The sequence below is a fragment of the Oreochromis aureus genome, linkage group 10, assembly GCF_013358895.1.
Source record: "Oreochromis aureus strain Israel breed Guangdong linkage group 10, ZZ_aureus, whole genome shotgun sequence".
NCBI classification, from domain to species: domain Eukaryota; kingdom Metazoa; phylum Chordata; class Actinopteri; order Cichliformes; family Cichlidae; genus Oreochromis; species Oreochromis aureus.
In genome coordinates, this window is record NC_052951.1 from 11,373,188 (window position 1) to 11,391,376 (window position 18,189).

An 18,189-nucleotide genomic window follows, 5' to 3' on the forward strand; every position below is an offset into this window, starting at 1 on the left:
ATTGATTGCAACGTCTGTCTGCGTTTAGAAATTAGATCACAGTTACCTGCAAAGCTTTGCTAATCTGTGTGAAAGTGACTCTGGTTAAATTGTAACAATTGTTTGGAGACAGGTTGCCTCCCTCCATGTGACCTGTACGGTTGCCTTGTGATCCAAGGAGGTTGATGGTGTCACATGTTTTAGCTCCAGCTATACTTTGCGTTTTGCGGTTATTAGGAAGTATTATCATGCTAACATGCTACATTGGTATACCTGGTATACAGTTATTATACTTGCTTAACATGAGACTAGCGCTGTGAACATATAAGCATGCTAGCATTAGCTTTTAGCTCAGATTGTCACTAGGAAGTTTTGTCATCCGGCACGACATACTCAAGTTATCCTAAAGTCATCTAATCCTCCCTGCATTGAAATGAATACAAAACTGCCAACATACCGCACACACAGACACACACAAACACTTAGATATTCACTGCCCTTGCAGTCAATACAGGCTCTGTAGTAAATCCTCCTGGAGGTATCAGTATTGGTTCACTGACCCAGGACCCTCAGTGGAGGCAGCATTATTAATGACCAGACGTTGGAGAAACTTCAAAGAGCAACTGCAAGTCCCTCTAAAAGATTCTCTTTGGTCCTATACACTTCATGTGAGCCAGTGTATATTTTAAAAGCAGAGGGTGTGCGTAGAGCGTTAATATGACGCGTCTCATCAGTAGATCTGATAAGAGTCACTGCAGGTTTCTGCTCTCACGCTTAATTTCGTAAGTCGCAGGCAGAGGTGTGGCGGAAAGACTAAACACTTAAAAGCATGCAAGTGAGAGCTGTACATATAAAAGAGAGTGTTATTGGATGCTTTAAATAGATAAGGTTTAAAATTCAAATAGAAGTGTAGCTTTGCCTGTAGATCTCTCTGTGGGAGCAGAGCACAGTCAGTGTGGGGCAAGCTTGCCTGCATACAGAAGACACATCAGTCCTCTCCGTCTCACTTGGCCGGCTTTTCTTCTTCACTTCAGAAAGAAGCTGCTTTAACTCTGATGTTTTCACTGGAATAAATGGAGATTAGCATGATCACTAAGTGGAAATTTTTCCGATAATTTCACAATGTTTATAACCTTGTGGGAATTTTTTTTATTGCATTCGCTCAGTTTCTAGATCATGAGCAGAGGGGTGTTACTGTGCTTTATCGAATGTGTAGTGTGATACTAGAGTTACTATTTTGAGACCTTGAGGTAATTTAGGGCGTTTCCTTACATGTCTTGTTTGCTTTTTCTTTGTCTCCTCTTAGAGGTTCTCATGTCTGCCATCTTTCCTCCTGCGTATCTCCTCACTGTGATTAGTTTTTTTATTTTTATTTTATTTTCTCTCCATCCTTCACTCTGCCCTGTCTGTGGGAGTTTGTCACAGAGAGCTGTCATGTATATCGGCTGCTGCTGTTCACACCACCTTAGCAGCAAAGCCTTCCCCAGGGAATCTAGCCAAGTGCGGTGATACAGGCTTAAACTCTGACTGAGAGGCACGGAGGGTGGCATGAGGCAGGAGGCAGTCTTATTGCACTTTTTATAGATGCATGTGTTGTGTGTTTGCTTTTATGTCCAAGTCTGAATATGTACAGCTGTTAAACTGATGAACAACAGTAGCACAAACCTTTGCTGCTCCCATATTGAAATCAGTGTTTTACTTGACCCCCCCCCCACAAGGCTATTTATGATCAAGTGTTTTTCTTGCTTCAGCAGTGCTTCAGGCAGGAAGCTCGTCGTCATTAGGCTTTAATGTTAACCTAAGAATCATCAGCAGTCAGACTGTAAGAGCTGTGTTTAGCTCAGAGTAACCAAAGTGGACATTTTTGTCCTCGTGTGAGCGGTGAAACTGTGACCTACTGTGTGTGTCTGCATGTATTGATTTGCCTGTAAGTAACACTGACTCAGAGCCCTCCTCTTCTCTCTCCCACAGCTCTCCTTTACAAGCCGATTGACCGTGTTACCAGAAGCACCCTGGTTCTTCATGTGAGTACACAGCTTGCTCTTGCAAGGCTTTCAAGGATCAGCTGATTCTAAAGCTGTTCTGGCAGAAATGTCTTACTTCTAGTGTTTTAGGGTGGAGGAAAGACTGAGAACTGTGTCAAGATAAAAAACAAAAAAATAATAATTGGAGCACGTTGCAAACACATCCATGAGATTAAAAAGACATGCAAGAATTAGGCCTAAAGCCTGCTTTTTGATGTTTATCGCTGAGTCCTCTCAGTCTAAATCAGCCTACCTCTTTGGAAGAGAAATAATGGTGTAGAAAGTGCCAGCGAAGCAAAGCAGAGATCTCTGGATGTGTCCAGTGTGGTTGTTGTAGTGTAATGCACGAACAGGTTTGCATGAAAGCTGACAGTAAGATGCTCTGTGCATCCAGCGTGAGGATGTGTGTCATGTTCTTGTCACGTATGCAAACAAACAGAAGAAAATTGGTTGATGTTAATCTGGGAGGAAAGTAAGAAAAAGTATCTTTGACAGAAAAAAACCAAGAACTAAGATTGCTTTAGTGTTTGTAAGAAGTCTGTGTTTGTGCAGCGCGATGACATTTTCAAAGAGAAGATGAAACTAAATCTGAATCTCTGCTCACAAAGGTCAGAGTTGCTTTGTGGTAAATACATTTTTAGATGATTGAATGTACTTTCACAGGATTTGCTGAAACACACTCCAAAGGACCACCCGGACTTCCCCCTCCTGCAGGACGCTCTGCGGATTTCTCAGAACTTCCTCTCCTCCATCAATGAGGAGATTGACCCCCGCAGGACTGCTGTTACTACACCCAAGGGCGAGGTCTGTGTGTGTGTTCTTACAACACATCTTCTCAAGTATAGAGAACTTATGTTCATATCTTTAGAACATTTGTCTTCACTTTTCCTGTTATATGAAATATTATTAGGGACTTTGAGAAAACTATAATAAATGGTTGCATTGCTTTAAAACTCCAAAAGGAACATTTAAGTTAAAAACAAAGACATGCACGTCTCTGTAAAGCAAACTGTAATATATATGTTAATGTTGTAAGTCAACTTATTAATCCATAATCTCAACGATGTTTCGATTCACAACAACAGTTAACACAGAGTTCTGTTACAGGCCCGTCAGCTGGTGAAGGATGGCTTCCTGGTGGAGGTGTCGGAAAGCTCCAGAAAGCTACGGCACGTCTTCCTCTTCACCGATCTGCTGCTCTGTGCCAAGATGAAAAAGACGGCTGTGGGGTGAGTCCACCTTCATCTTCTGACAGTGTGAAAAGCTTTGAGTGTTATTATCGTTAACGTCACCCCCCCATCCTCATTCCCATCTGAAAAATGCTAAAATGATATGCCAAAGCCAGAAAGTGGAACGAGGACGGGGCGTGGATGGTGCGGCACAGGAGTCGCTTATTAATTCTCAGGGCAGAGAAAAATGCTGGGTGACACAGCTCTGTCACAGAGTTTTCTTTAGAAGCAGACTGTAGGTATATTCATTCGAGGCTTAAGCAGCTTTGGGCGGTAATGGCCTCTTTCTTTCATTTGCTCCCTGTCACAGCAACGTACTTTCATTAAATCTTCAAATGTGCACAGATGTAGGCGGAAGTGAAGGGAAATAATTCAAAATCACCCAGCCACTGATCTAAAGTTCCAAAACTCTGAGAGAGTCAGCTCAATAACTTCTAAATCAGAGCTTCCCAAAGTGTGGGGCCCGCCTCCTAGGGGGGGCGCAGAGCCATTGCTGGGGGGGCGCAGTATGAAAGGGAAAAAAAAAAAGAACGCTTGGACACTGCTAGCATAATGGACAGGTTTTTTGACGGGGCGCCCACACAAACGCAAAGCAGGAGATGAAGCATCGCCAAATATGTTTCCAAACCAACTTCATTCCAAGCCAAAGACTAGAAAATATGGTGAAGCATATCTTCCCTTTGGCTTCACCTGCACAAGTGCCGAGGTAGGTCTCCCCTGCCGAATTAGTTTCCCTTCATCAGGAGCAGCGCTGGGCTCTTCAAATCACGGACAAACAGTATCCAACATTCTTGATTTTTAGTTCACAAACACTTCTTGTAACGACTAACTACTCCTGACATTTTGGACATGTTAGCTCTTTATACAGTAAAGTTACAGTGGGATATAAATAATATCAGGCTAACCCTGCTGTAATTTGTTCCCCCTGTTCAAATCACGGACAAACAGTATCCCACAGCTGTTTATGGTTTTGAACCCATTTTGCACAGAGAGACATTTTTTGATTTGATAGCAATGTTGAATATTATTACACAGGGAAAAAAAAACCCAACTACACGTAAAATAATTACACTGTGACGCCTCTGCCTTTCTAAATGGAGGGACAGGAACTGCGTGTGTATATGGTAAGCGTGTAAAACCTGCAGATAGTCAGATTATTTTGTCTCTATCTGCCATTCTGCAATTTATCTCATGTAAACAATAACGTGGCGCACAGCGTGACGTGAAAAGAGGCACATACCTTTGACGTTGCATGACGAACTCTGTAATCCTCGTCCACACGCAAACGCAAAAAAGGACTTTTAAAAAATCTCAGTTTTCGGTGATTTGAGACGCCGTTTACGTGTTGACGAAAGGCCCAAACGCATAGAAACGGCTGCGTTTTCAAAAATACCCGTGTAGTTGTGGACGTAGCGTAAAAGAGTTAGTAGTATATTTTATTACTACCTGTAATTTATTGCAGTTTACTTGTATTTGCTTAATTGTTTACTTAATGTTTGAGGTGTGAAATAAACCGCAATGGAGTTTGAAAACAAAATATGGGTGTGTGTGTGGTTGGAGGACGTGGGTTTTTTTGGGGGGGGCGTGAACATTTTTCTTGTGAAACAAAGGGGGGCCTAGCAAAAAAAGTTTGTGAACCACTGTTCTAAATGATGAGACTCAGTCTGGATATAACGTGTGCTATTTCAAAGATTTCCATTTAAGAGCACAAGCCTCTGATTGGAGGGCGTCAGCCATGTTTTTACATATAAATGTCATGGTGTCACTTCACTCTGTCTGACTTGCACAGTTTAGGATGTTAAGCTACGTTAAATAAGCTACGTTTTTATAAATTGATAGAAATGCCAGTGTTAACAGAAACATTCATCTGCTTCATAACAATGCAGTTTTATTATTTAGCTTAAGGCTCATAAAGCCTGTTGAACTGGGTTGTGCCTCTTTAAATATCCACGCTTTTTCGTCCTCTCTGTGTTTCTGCCCATGTGTCGTGCAGTTTTCCTTCCACATCAGCTCGTCAAACCCGGCGTGCAACAGAAAGGATCACTTCGGAAAGACGCAGTCTCCCTCTCTGATTCCAGCTGTGACTAACACAGTGGTGTTTGAAGCGTCAGTAACAAAGAGAAAGACTTGCAGGCATTTTTGTCTGTATTGTTTTCAGCAGTGCAGCAGAGTAGCAGATCTACACGCAGGACAGAGTTAGGCTAAATGTGTGAATCATAAAATTATTTTAAAAAAGAAGACAAAAAGTGTAAGTAGAAACTGAAGGTGTTGTTTCAGGGTGCAAGCTGAGAAGGGTTAAAGTAAAGAGAGGTGACAGAAAAAGATCTCTCATGTTTGTGTTTGTGTGCACTGCTGCGTGTGAATCTTTGAGACATGTCAGTAGATCCAGTGTCGCGCTTACAGCACCGACTCGCCTCCCCTTCGTCTGATTGGAGCCTGTTTTGGTTGACATTCGCCGTTTGTCTGTGTCAATTAGAGCCGCCCCTCACTTGGAGGAACACATAGTGTTGCCATAACTACCAAACCTGTAAATGGGGCTATTATATGGTCTGGGTTGTTATCTCAGTGTGCCGCCTACGGCCTACGCGCTTACACACAGAACAGAGCAACCATCCAGAAACTCAATCACCTTGACTTTAGTCACTGAGGATCCCTAATCCCTGCCAAAAGCCATGATTATCTGCACTCTATTATTTTAGAATTAGTCAGATTTACGATTGCCCGCTGCACGTTCTGCGCCTTGGATAATTCATGATTTCTTTATATATGCACCACCTTTGCTGTCTGGCATTAAAGAACCACATGATTTGATATGGTGATTTATTCATTTCCTTCTCAGTCATGTATCAAACCTAGCTCCACCCCCTTTTCTTTGTGTTTCTACAAGTCTGTGTCAGAGTCTGATTAGAACAGAAACAAATCGGTGGTCTGTAACTTAAAAGGACTTCCCGAAAGACCCAAGAGTGCTGAAACAAGAAGGGCTTGATAATGGAGTGGGTGGGTGGGGCAGAAGATCAGGGGAACATAATCTGCAGCGGGAGGATGTAAAATTAATGTACTTGGATAATGAAGAAATGACAAAGTCCTTCTGGTGGGAGCCGATAGCATCACTGCGAAAGCTTTGAGTGGGAACGTGAGACTAAACACGAAGCAAGAGTCCTTTTTTTGACACGGCTGAACAAATCTTTGAAGTTACAGTTACAGTGCACGCCGGAAAAAAACGAGTGCAGTAAATAAAGTAGATAAACTGTGTTTAGAGTAGCTGCTGCGCTGAAATCAGTAAAATCTCATGTGTCACTTTACGTGTGTTCCCTGTTTTGTCCAAGGACATTTTAACATGCAGGCCAGAGAAGCCAGAGTATTGAACCACTCCCAGTCCACAGTGGCTCCAGCTTTCAGGTGGTTGTAGTGGTGTAAGTGCAAAGTGCAGAGGAGAATATCACAGAAATGAAAACATTAAACTGCGTTTGATTGCTTGATTTGATTGTTAAAATAAATGCATATAGTTGACAATAAGTCTTATATATAGAACCCCGGTAGTGTTAACAAATGCTTGTTTAGTATGGATTCATTGTGACATCAAGCTGCTTAAACTAGCCGTCTGATGAAGGTATTATGTCGTCGATGAGTCGACTGTGCAGCACTCAGAAATGTTAATTAAAATCTCATTAGACGGTGCACATTAGTGTCCTCAGCCCCTGTGGAAATAATGTTGTGCATTCATCATTTTTATTAATGTGACTTTGAATGAGTGGGCTATAAAGAAAAGAGGTCAACTGAGCACACGTTTGAATAGAAAAGTGTAACATTTGTTAGTGTGGCTTCAAATTGTAAACTGGTTTGCTTCGGTTTTGTGCGTCCATTCAGTTCAGTCATGAGTGAAAAAGAGAAAATATATTTTTTTGACTAATTCTGTTTCATCTCTTTCATTTCCATTCCTGCATCCTTCCATCCTCCTTTTTGTCTCTCTGCAGTCGCCATCAGCAGTATGAGTGCAAGTGGTACATCCCTCTAGCGGACTTAACTTTCCAAACCCTGGACGACTCGGACGCTTGCCCAAGCATCCAGGTCCTGCCAGAGCACGAGATTGAGGAGATGAAGATCAAGATCTCGGTCTTAAAGAATGAGATACAGAAAGAGAAGGTAATCCTTTTTCCTGGCATTTGGAGCCCAATTCAATGTATTCGTGGGGCTTACAATGGCTTATTCAGCCATCTTGGGTTTAATTTTGAGATGATCCAGGATTAAAGAATAAAGGGGCAAATTCAGGGTTTGGAGCCCAGTTCTAGACAGCTTTAGAGTAAGAAAAGTTGCTGGTCCTGTTATGAATAACAGGAGCTTTTTGATGTTCATCTTTAAATTCTAACATATGCATAAAACAAATGCATTTGAGGCCAAGAGCCACACGATTAGGAGAACTTGGTTCTTTTAAAAGGAGCTTCTTTTAGTTTTAATCATCAGCTGGATTCTTTTTATTTAAGAAATAAAAATAAATAAGAAGCAAATCAGAAGTTTGGTGTCATATCAAAGCTTTGTGACCCTTTACTTCATTTTTTATTATGGCCTACGTGGGCTTTACTAAGTGAACTGTGACTATTGTGTGACTGAATACAAGCAGCAAAACAAGTCTAAGTATGAATAATAAACATCCTGAAACTGAGGACAGCTGCCTTTCCTTGCGTATGAGTGGCAAAAGTGCTGATCCGGATTTACACTGGGACTTGTGTGTGCCACAGTATGAGTCTGTTTTGTTTAGCACATGCTGAAACGCTCAGTTGTCGTTTTGAGGTTGAAATAAAAGATGTTACAAGTACACAGTAATCCACCCCCGCAGCCATAGCTGCGTTTAAAGGCTTCAGGAGCGCAGAGTTTCTGTTATTCCCCTCTCACGGCGTTAAAACTCGCCCACCCGGAGCACAGTGAGTGACCACGGCTGGTATGTGGAGTCGCAGGAGGCGAATGCCGGGAGAGATCGAGCTGATTGTATCCAGGCAGGCTCTGACTCATCGCTTCCTGGTGAGGGTTGGGACTGTGTATGAATTTGTTTTCCTCCAATAACGTCAAGAAACTGTTCCATGAATTATAAATAAAGACTCTCACAGTATGGGGCTTGCTTTAAGCAGCTCATAGACACTTTGCTGGAAAATATGAAAGATTTCAATAAGGCAGCGCTGAGTAGTCCTCACTTTAAAGTTCAGTTTGTATGTTGTTAAAAATATAGACGATGGGCGGTTTGATTTTGTCATGTCCTACAGAACAGAAGCAGAAGAAATCCAACTCATTAATAATAGAAATTCTGGTGTTATTGAAAGATCTTCACTTGAACAGTTAATGAATTTTACGTTGCCACCTCCAACCAAACACAACCAGACATGGTTGGGTCTAAAACCTAAGAGGTCCTTTAAGTGTGATCACTGCAACCGCTTTGCAGATGTAACAAAAACCACTAATCAGCTGCAGTTTAATCTTTCACGCCCCGCTTTTCATTCGAAGAGGCGACAATAGAAACCTAACCAAACACAGGCCACTAAATCTCCTGGTTTAAATGAGGAACTAGATTTTACTGCATATGTTTTTCTTCTTTGTGCGTTACTCTCTTGTTCTCTGCAACTGGTGCACTACTTTATGATTATCATGCTCTGGTTAAATTTAAACTCGACAAACACTGTGGGACAAAAGGGCACCAGCTTCTGACGTCTTCATACGTTCACACCCTTTTTAGCCACTAAACTTGTTCAGATTTGCCAATCCGCGTTGTTAGGTAACCATTACTGGAATATGACACTTTGGAGGTGGAAGTTTGGTGTTACGTCTCTGTGAAACTCCCTGACGGAGGCTTGTCTGCGTTGGAGGGTTTTTGTTTTTGTAGGCTAAACATGACTGTGCCGTACAAATAAAGATGTTTTAACTGTCAGTCACGTTGTCATTAAAATAACTTAATGAGATCCATAAAGCTGACTGTACACTCAGTGTGACTCTTTTTTCCATCATGTCAGGCGTCTGCTACATCTGCTTCATTCTGTTTGTTAATGGAAAAATACAATTCTAGTTGAAGTAGCTTCAGATATTTGGTCTCACAGTAAAACCCAACGTTCAGTGAAATGGATACAAAAGGAAATCAGTCTTATAACTTAGAGCAGGAGCTCTCAAAGTCAAATCATATCACCCCCCATTACCCACCCCCCACCTTGCACCTCGACCCTCATTTTGTAAGTCACACTGAATCTAAAAATATAAGCGTCTGTATGTGTGGAGACCCGAGATGAGTCAGAGAAGTACAATTCTCACTGTCACAATCAGGAAAAAGAACAGCCCTGTTTCGGATGCTGCACAGAAGGGCTCGCTGTTTTACTCTCTTTCACTTTAATGAGTACGTTTCAGCAATCAGTGAGATTTAAACAGTCTCTTTTCCTGTCCGTGTCCTTGTGCAGAAAGCACCAAAGGGTCAGAGCCGTGTGGAGCGTCTCAGGAAGAAGATGAACGAACAGGAGTCCTGGTTGCTCCTGCACTCCCCCACCATCCCCTTTCGCATCCACAACAAACATGGAAAGGTATTCTTAATCTGTTGCTGGCTCCATTTGTGTCACTGCACTGTGCAGGTTTCACCACTAGAGGGACACATTTTACTTTACATTTCACTTTCAAAGAGTCTGCTGTTACAGATTTGAAGTTTGAATCCCCCAAAACAGCATCAGAGAATTGCTAACTGTGTGTGTGTGTGTGTGTGTGTGTGTGTGTGTGTGTGTGTGTGTGTGTGTGTGTGTGTGTGTGTGTGTGTGTAGTGCTACCTGTTCCTGCTCTCCTCTGACTACGAGAGGTCAGAGTGGAGGGAAAGCATTCAGAAACTCCAAAAGAAAGGTACGATTGTGTTCACTTTTCAAACACTGCTCCACAGAAACATAAAGGTTTGATCCCCACCTCCCTCCATGATGTTTATGATGGTTATTTGTTTTCTTTTTCTTCCAGACCTCCAGTCATGCATGTTAAGTTCTGTAGAGCTCCAAGTATTGACCAGCTCTTGTTTCAAACTCAGAACGGTCCACAACATTCCTGTTACCGGTAACAAAGACGGTAAGAAACACGAGCAGGATCAGTTTTGTCTCCCTCTCCCTCTTCCCTCTGCTTTGAATTTAACTTCACACAAAAGTGCCTGTTACACTCTGAGCACTAAAAAGCCACATAATAAGTTAGGGGGGCCTTGCGGGAGATAAATTTAGGCTACAATATGTTTCTCATCTAGCTCGGAGCGGTCAGTGCCACGCAGTGTGTCGGTGGCGTGCTCGCAGTTTCTATATGTTTGTTTTTTCCTCCCAATCTCCTCATTGAAGCCACTCTCAGAGTCTTGGGGGGGGGGGGGTGACATTAAAGCCATCTGGTCCATCTACTCTGATCTGCTCAGATGGCAAGAGGGTCTCTCACACACAGAGACAATACACATGCACAGACACAGAGCTCTTACACTGAAAGGCACAGTGTCCTGATGTTTTTGTGTTGCGTTTCCTTTCCCTGTGTTTAATATCCAATAGCTTTAAAGTCGTTTTCTGAGGGATTTTAGTTTTGTATTTTCAAAGTAGTCAGCAGAATGACAAGTGACACTTAAGTGGTAGCATATTTTTTGGTGTCTTTCACCCCCCCCAAACCTGGTGTTTTATTTGAGTGCAACTCAATTTTATGTCTGATTCTCTTTTTTTAAATTAAAATTTAACACAGCATAAAGCTGTCAAAATAACAGATAAGTAAGTCAGACGTGACAGTACATAACACCACACATGGATACACAACATGACATACAGACAGATTACTGTTAAAAATGCATTTGCACCACTTGACATGGTTTTAATAAGAGAATTAACTCTGTTTGCTTTCCCTAAATGGGTTCTTCTCACTGCTTTGGTGGACTTTTCCTTACATGTTATCTTCCTGCTGCTCTCCGTGAGAGCTTACTGAGATTCCTGTGTTTTAAATCAGACTTCAACTCCTGTGTTGTCTTAGACTTTTGACCCGCTCCTCATTACAAAGCTAGAATAAACACACACACACACACACACACACACACACACACACACACACACACACACACACACCTCCATCCTGACATGTGATGCAGGGAGCACAGCAGGGGTTTAAATGGAGACCAGCTGGTGGAGGAATGTTTCTCATACTTAAGAGGATGGATGACTTAAATACTCACTCTTTCATTTGACTCCTCGCATTGAATAATCATCAGTTATCACATATTAGTTCATGGTTTTCCATTGAGCATAATAGATAGAAAGGGCAGTCGGTCTGCTTTAATGCTGAACCTATGAACTGACTCTCTGTGAAACTCCCCTGTTAGTTATATAAAACACACACGCACAGTTAACCCCGAGGGCTGACTGCTCTCCTCTCAGCTGCCTACAGTGGAGCTCACAGCGGTCCTGCTGCCCTCCACCCTAGTTTATTTACCAGGAAGCAGCCGGGCTTCACAGGCCTCAACCAAAGCAGGACTGTATCCTCTTCATGTTTCTGTCGGCGGTACAAAGAGGGGTGTATGGGCTGCCCAAAGAAAAAAAAAAAAAAAAAAAAAAAAAGAGCTCCACCCACGATCTCTATTCAAAGGCCAGCTCAGTTTTGATGGCAGACGTCTGTGCACTGCTAATGTGTGGTCTGATGCCGATCTGACAAAAGGCTGTAATAACGGTTAATTTTCTTTCAGATCCTCCAATAGTTGTTTCCTCAGCCGTTTCCCTGATTTCATTTTATTCAGTTTTTTTCTGAAGTCATGTGAAGTTTAATCTGTCTCTTCTCAAATGTTGATAACTGACTGTTGGAGGGAATGAGAACAAAAACACTCAAATGAATGATTAAAAACAATAAGAAGGTAATCTCCATTTCGGACCACCCAAGAAAGAATAAAAAACCCACCGGAGTTCCCACTAATCTGCCCCGCTGAGCAATTTTAGTTTGAATGGATCTGGATGTGGCGACGCACGTTTTAACACTGAACTTTCAAACTTCGCACATATTTGAACGGTTCATTTTACCTCGATGAATACCACTAATTCATGAGGGGAAAAGGTGCTCTAAATGGCCACGTGAGCTGACCCGCTTCCAGCGAAGGGAAAGAGACTCGTTCACAAAAAGCTCAAAGAGCATGTAGCATTAAAGTCCTGCTGCTGGAAACAACAGAAGCAAGTTTAGTGTCAGTGCCAGTAAACGAGTCTGCAACAGATAGAAAATAATACCACAGCTGTCAGTGATAATAAAGACTAACAGCCTGCACACAGGTGCAAAATAGGGTAAACTCGAAAGAGAGCTAGTATCATCACTAGCATTTAGTGATCAGGCAGTACAGGAAAAAAAAAGGCTGGGATGTACGAGATGCAGCAGAAACGTGCCTCCAATGAAACCTGCTGGTAGAGCTCATGCTCCATGAGACGGGTTCGTTTTCCTTTGTTTCTTTCTCTCACAGTTTATCTTTTTTCTTCACAATGTCATCGCAGAGATAAAGACAGGATGCCAGAGGATCATACATTTTATAGTTTGCAGTGACTTCTTCTTACCCTGCTGATTTTTGTGCTCGGACTCCCATATTTGCACCCCGTGCTGCACTAACTGCTCTGCGTGCTTGTTTTCCAGATGAGGAGACTCCTGGCCTGTACGGCTTTCTGCATGTGATTGTCCACTCTGCCAAAGGATTCAAGCAGTCAGCCAGTAAGTCTGCCAGAAACAGCTTTTTTCTTTTTCTTTTTCTAACTGCACTTGTACGCACACTCTGGCTCAGCATCCGCTTACACATAGTGGCTGTGCATATACGCGTCTGCCAGCAAAACACATGACCCAGTCAATCATCACAGCCGGCACATGCAGTTTCCATCATCACATGGCTAAGATGCAAAGGAAGGAAAAATCAAGATAGAGAGGGAGAGAGTGAGGTTGTCTCAGAGGAAGAGTTGAAGCCAAAGTGGGATTCCTGTGGTTGTTTTCGTTAAGCAGACATCACAAGTGACAAAGACGCTGTAGGCACATTGAAAAGGAGCAACGGCAAAATCACATACAGCAGCATTCAGAAGTGGACAGCTGGCAATTGTAATACCACTCGTCTTTGTTCACACACTATGTTATTGCCTTACCTTGCACAAATGTTTCTTTGTATAGCTGTGTGTATGTGTGTGTGTTATCTACCGAGCCTGACGTTGGCTGAACCTCCACAAAGGCTGTTTCAGATGTGTCAGCGGTGGACAGCTGGTGCTCTGGTACACTTCGTGCCCCGTGTTGCTCAAGCACCAGTTCAAATATCGAATATCAGGAGAAGAGATGGAGAGGGAGAAATGATTTCCTCAGTTACCATGACAGCCTTCAGTGCTGGCCCACAAGAATTTCCCAGTTAATGGATTGGAAAGCGCTCTCTCCTGAAAGCCTGTTTGATCCTCAATGGAGCGCAGAGAGCTGAAGGCTTTATGGAGTGTGTGTGTGTGTGTGGAAGCAAGTTTGGTAGTTTCACTGATACAGTTTTGATGTTAGTATCTCCAGTGGAGCGTACAGACCCAGGGTGGGGCATGCAAGCCATGGAGGCATGGAGGATGTGCTGGACTTGTTTGGGACTGTGGTGTTCATGATGATGATGAACACCGTGATAAGGAAGGTTTACGGCGATGCCGTGAGAGAAGTGCTGACCTTGATGATATTTAACACTACTGTTACACAGACAAGTGTTCTAAATGAGGACAAGAGTCAAATTATTAATTATCAGATTTAATTATTGGAGTTAAAGTGAAGCTTCAGCCATCCATAACTTATATCTGATTTCATTCGTTCGTACAGGTCCTCTAATGTGTGTTTACACAGGTTTAAGTCCTTTTACTTGTGGTAGATAAATGGGTCGGTGGTCACTGTGTGTGTGTGTGTGTGTGTGTGTGTGTGAGTCACTGAAGTAAATTTAACAACTATACCTGATGATGTATTTCCAGTGGCACATGTTCATTATTCATATTTTATTTTGTAAGGTTTATTGCTGTGATTTCAGGATTGGGCAGTCTCTTCAGTATGGTTATACCAATATTCTTTTAATACTATATATTGGAATTCAATTCTGATAGGTTACTCAAAAAGTCTAGTTTTGAACTGCTGTGGGTTCTGAGTCCCCATGTAAACAAAAACACCTTTAAATGTAGGGACTGTGACTGGTAAAGGGAGGAAGGTGACTGATATGATAGAGAGAAGGAATGAGCAGTTTGGAGACATGGAGATAGGGGTGAGATGGTTTGGACATGTGCAGAGGAGGGACAGTGCACGTATTAGACAAAGGATGCTGACTATGGAGCTGCCAGGCAGTAGGAAAACAGGAAGACCACAACAGTGGGGGTGTTACATAGGAGGATGCTGGAGAGTGGGTGAGATGGAGGCAAATGATTCGCTGTGGTGACCCCTAAAGGAAGCAATCGAAAAAAGAAGAATGAGGAAAGTGTAGTGTCTGTTATCATACTCTGCCCTGCAAAACAAAAACAGTCACATGCTCCAGAATTTCCTCAGATCGCCTGTAACATTCGAGTCCCTAATAAACTTTGGCAATGTCACAGCGTTTGTTTCCATTCAGAGTTTTGCATTGATGATGGGAGAACATGAAGTCTTACATAACACATCCCAAAAAATCTCAATGGGGTTGAGGTCTGGACTCTGCTGTGGCCAGTGCATGTGAGAAAATGAGGTCTGCCTAACCACTCTTTCACAATTTGAGCACGATGAATTCTTGTATTGTGTTCTTGAAATAATCCTCTCCTGTCAGAGGATAAAGATGGAAAAATCTGGTCATTCAGTATATTCAGGTGAATCTGGACCTGACCATCTGAAGCACCCCACATCAAAATACGTCCCCCACAGGCTTACATAGTACGTAGAAGGCATGATGGATGCATCATTTCATCCACCTCTCTTCTTGTCGTCCATCAGTCTGGAACAAGGTTCATTTTATAGAAAAGGCTTAACTGCACTAAAGGTTAAGTGATCAATTCAGCAACAACAGTTTTATTTAATTTGAAAGTTCAACAAAAGAAATCAAATAACCGCTCAAATGAAATAAACCCTTAGTAATATAATACACCCTGATTAAGGTGAATATGTCTGACTAACATCAGGACGGATGTACAGAGTCCATCTTTGCCAATTGCTTCCTATAGCTTTTTTTAAATATTCATGTTTAGTTTTTAAAACCTGTCCAGCATCGGCACAGTTTCTCTGGGGTTTTGAACACAGCCCTGTAATCATAAAGAGATCATTGAGACACACTGTATTCCTCTGCTTGTAGAATTTCCTCCAATACCACAAATGACTAAATTGCAAAGCCCCCTCCAGATGTAGCTTAATGATGGGATTCGGTTTGTGTGCAGGTTTTGTGTGGCGATGTTGGGTTCCTTGTGTAATCCAGCCTGTGTTAAAGGTTCAGCGCGGTTCCAGTTGCGTTGTCGGTACTCTTCTTTATCATCTCTGCCATTTCAGATTTCACTGTGCGAGGATTTTGCAGCAATTTCCTCTTTTGCATAATCATGTGTGCGCATGTGGTTTCTGTTATTGCGAATGGTGATTATTTTCATATTAGAATGGAAATGTGTAATGATCTGAAACAGCAGTCATTATTCACTGTGTCAGGTTAAGTTGGCACTGAATGCTCCACAGTAGGCTTTCTGTTGCCCCCCCTCCACCTCCTTTTTTTCTTTTTTTCTTTTTTTAAATCAAAAAAATCGAGTAAGTATGTAGTCGAAGATTTTACTGAAGCTGTTATTTATGCCACAACAATCTTCCCCCAGTGGGAAAGGGCTTGGAAGCGCAGCCCAGGGCAAAGTTAGTCAAACTGGGTCACAGAGGGAAAAGCTGGGAGTTGAGCGTCTCCCAAAAACTCAGGAAAAAAAAAGATCTATGGAAATACTGACCTAGAAGAGAAGCAGAAAGCATGTCATGTCATTTTATTCTTGCTTTGTTTTTATTTGTTTGTATGTGTGAGTGTTCACATGTTGTTCCCTTCAAAATGATGCAATAGTTAGCTCAACTCATGCCTATAGAACTGCACTTCCTGCATAGGGTGGGGGCACAGATCCACATTAGAAGATGAGAGATGGTGCATTTTTAAATGTTATTTTATGGTCACTGCACAGTAAAAGCACCTACTTGGCATTTTTTAAATTTTGTTTCGTTTTGACGTTTTTGCTTTTCAACATTTTTCCTGTAAAGCTCAAATTCAAAATACTGCTGAAAGTGTTCACACGTTTCTGTGTAATCCAATCCAGCCATGGCTGCATGTATTCTCAGTCGCTCTATGTCAGGCTTTTATTAGTTTTCTTTTTCTGGGTTCTGTTTAAACAGTTGAATTATGGCATTTCCCTGCTTATTATGTTTTGTAGTCTGAGAAGAATATTTTGCCCTGAAGCAGCGGTTTTGGTGACTATGATCTGTAGCTGCTGAGACACTAGTTAGTTGAACTGATTATCACGTGTCTCCTGATTCTGTGAACCAACAGTTTGAACCAGAATTCGGCGCAGCCTCAGGCAAAGATTAGCCTGCTGTATAAGAACATACGCGCCCCACAAGGGCTACAGCCCACAGCTAATTGAGATGGAAAAGGATGGTATCCATTAACCCTTTATTTAGGGGTCAGAGACCCCATGCTGACCAATAAATCCCCCTCATACTCTGAGCCTGATGGCGACCTGCCAGAAAAATGAAAACTCAGAGTTCCAGGCCTCTTTTAGTCTGTCCTACTTCTCAAAGCCCTCTTGGATCCACTGTGAGGACACAAAGACCTCTCAAAATATGTTCTCCATGGCCTTGTTTGAATTTTAGGTCTGGGCACATAAACCCATTTCAGCTGGAGAGGAAATCAACTTCCAGAGAAAACTGGGAGCTGCTCAGGACTATGAATACGCTTCTCTACTCCAGGGCTAGATGAAACGGAGAGGATAAAATCACATTAGAGTCGCACACAAAGAACTGGTTGAATCACTCATTGCAACCATCAGAGTGTTGCCGCCTCTTTAATGAAGCAGACTGTGACAGGTAGTTTAAGGATTTTTCCAGATGTCAAATCAGAAGTGACAGCCCTGAGCTGTTATGTAGCGGAAGCGTACAATAACTGCTTCATGTTTTTTTTAAATATCCCCCAGATGGTCACACTGAATTCCCCTTCATTGAACTTCCCTCGTACCACCACCGCTAATCTCTTCCTAACTGGGAGTGATTATGGCAAAACCTTTTAGGATGCTGAGAAAACAAACAAAGGGGGAATAAAACCAGATGGGACGACATTCCTTTATACTGTACGCTCCTTTTTATTCTATAGATGCATGTGCACATGTTTTCTCCAGTCGCAGCTCATCCAGGTGATGTGGTTGGTATCCTTTCATAACCCGGCTCGAGTTAGGCTCTTAAATCTGATGATTGTGTTGATGACTTTGCTTTTTACTTTTTCTTTTTTTTTAATTAATGTATTTTTTATGTTATTATATATGTAATTAAACCATTCCCCTGCTCTTCAGCTCTCTTGCTTAATCTTAGTGACTGTCCCGGTGAAAGGTCGAAACCACTCACCCATCCATCATGCTGTCTCATGGAAGTTAACCCGAGGGGTTAAGTCCAGCATAGGGGACGTACTGGAGACACTGTACAGACAGCCGGTAGCACAGTCTGCAGGAGTGGTTTCAGGAGCATTTAAAGAAACACATTAACAGACTTAATTGCTCTGTGTAAGAGCTGAGTGTGAGCTGATCCCAGAGGAGGGAAGGGGGCCGGGTTACTGCTGCGGTATGAGGATGTTAAGAGTGGCGAGGGGCTGCCAGTGCTGATTGTGTACACGGGGAGGAGATTGATGCCTGTCTGCTGTCAAACGGTAGCATATTGACAAATTGGAGGGCTTTTTTCACCTTTTAATTGCACATTTGTTAGAAATCTGTGAAATTAGTCTTTAGAAGTGATACTTTTATACATGT

General features: G+C 42.3%; 1 protein-coding gene across 4 annotated transcripts in view; it reads left to right on the forward strand.

Moving 5' to 3' along the window:
- abr (ABR activator of RhoGEF and GTPase) overlaps positions 1-18,189 on the forward strand; it is a 117,965-nt gene that overhangs the window by 66,542 nt on the left and 33,234 nt on the right. For all 4 annotated transcript variants that reach the window (XM_031735585.2, XM_031735593.2, XM_039618243.1 and 1 more), the window contains 8 exons: positions 1,951-2,003; positions 2,667-2,807; positions 3,111-3,232; positions 7,207-7,375; positions 9,664-9,783; positions 10,015-10,090; positions 10,199-10,303; positions 12,854-12,928. In XM_031735585.2, the coding sequence (XP_031591445.1) occupies positions 1,951-2,003; positions 2,667-2,807; positions 3,111-3,232; positions 7,207-7,375; positions 9,664-9,783; positions 10,015-10,090; positions 10,199-10,303; positions 12,854-12,928 (861 nt within the window). The remainder of the gene's footprint in view (positions 1-1,950; positions 2,004-2,666; positions 2,808-3,110; positions 3,233-7,206; positions 7,376-9,663; positions 9,784-10,014; positions 10,091-10,198; positions 10,304-12,853; positions 12,929-18,189) is intronic.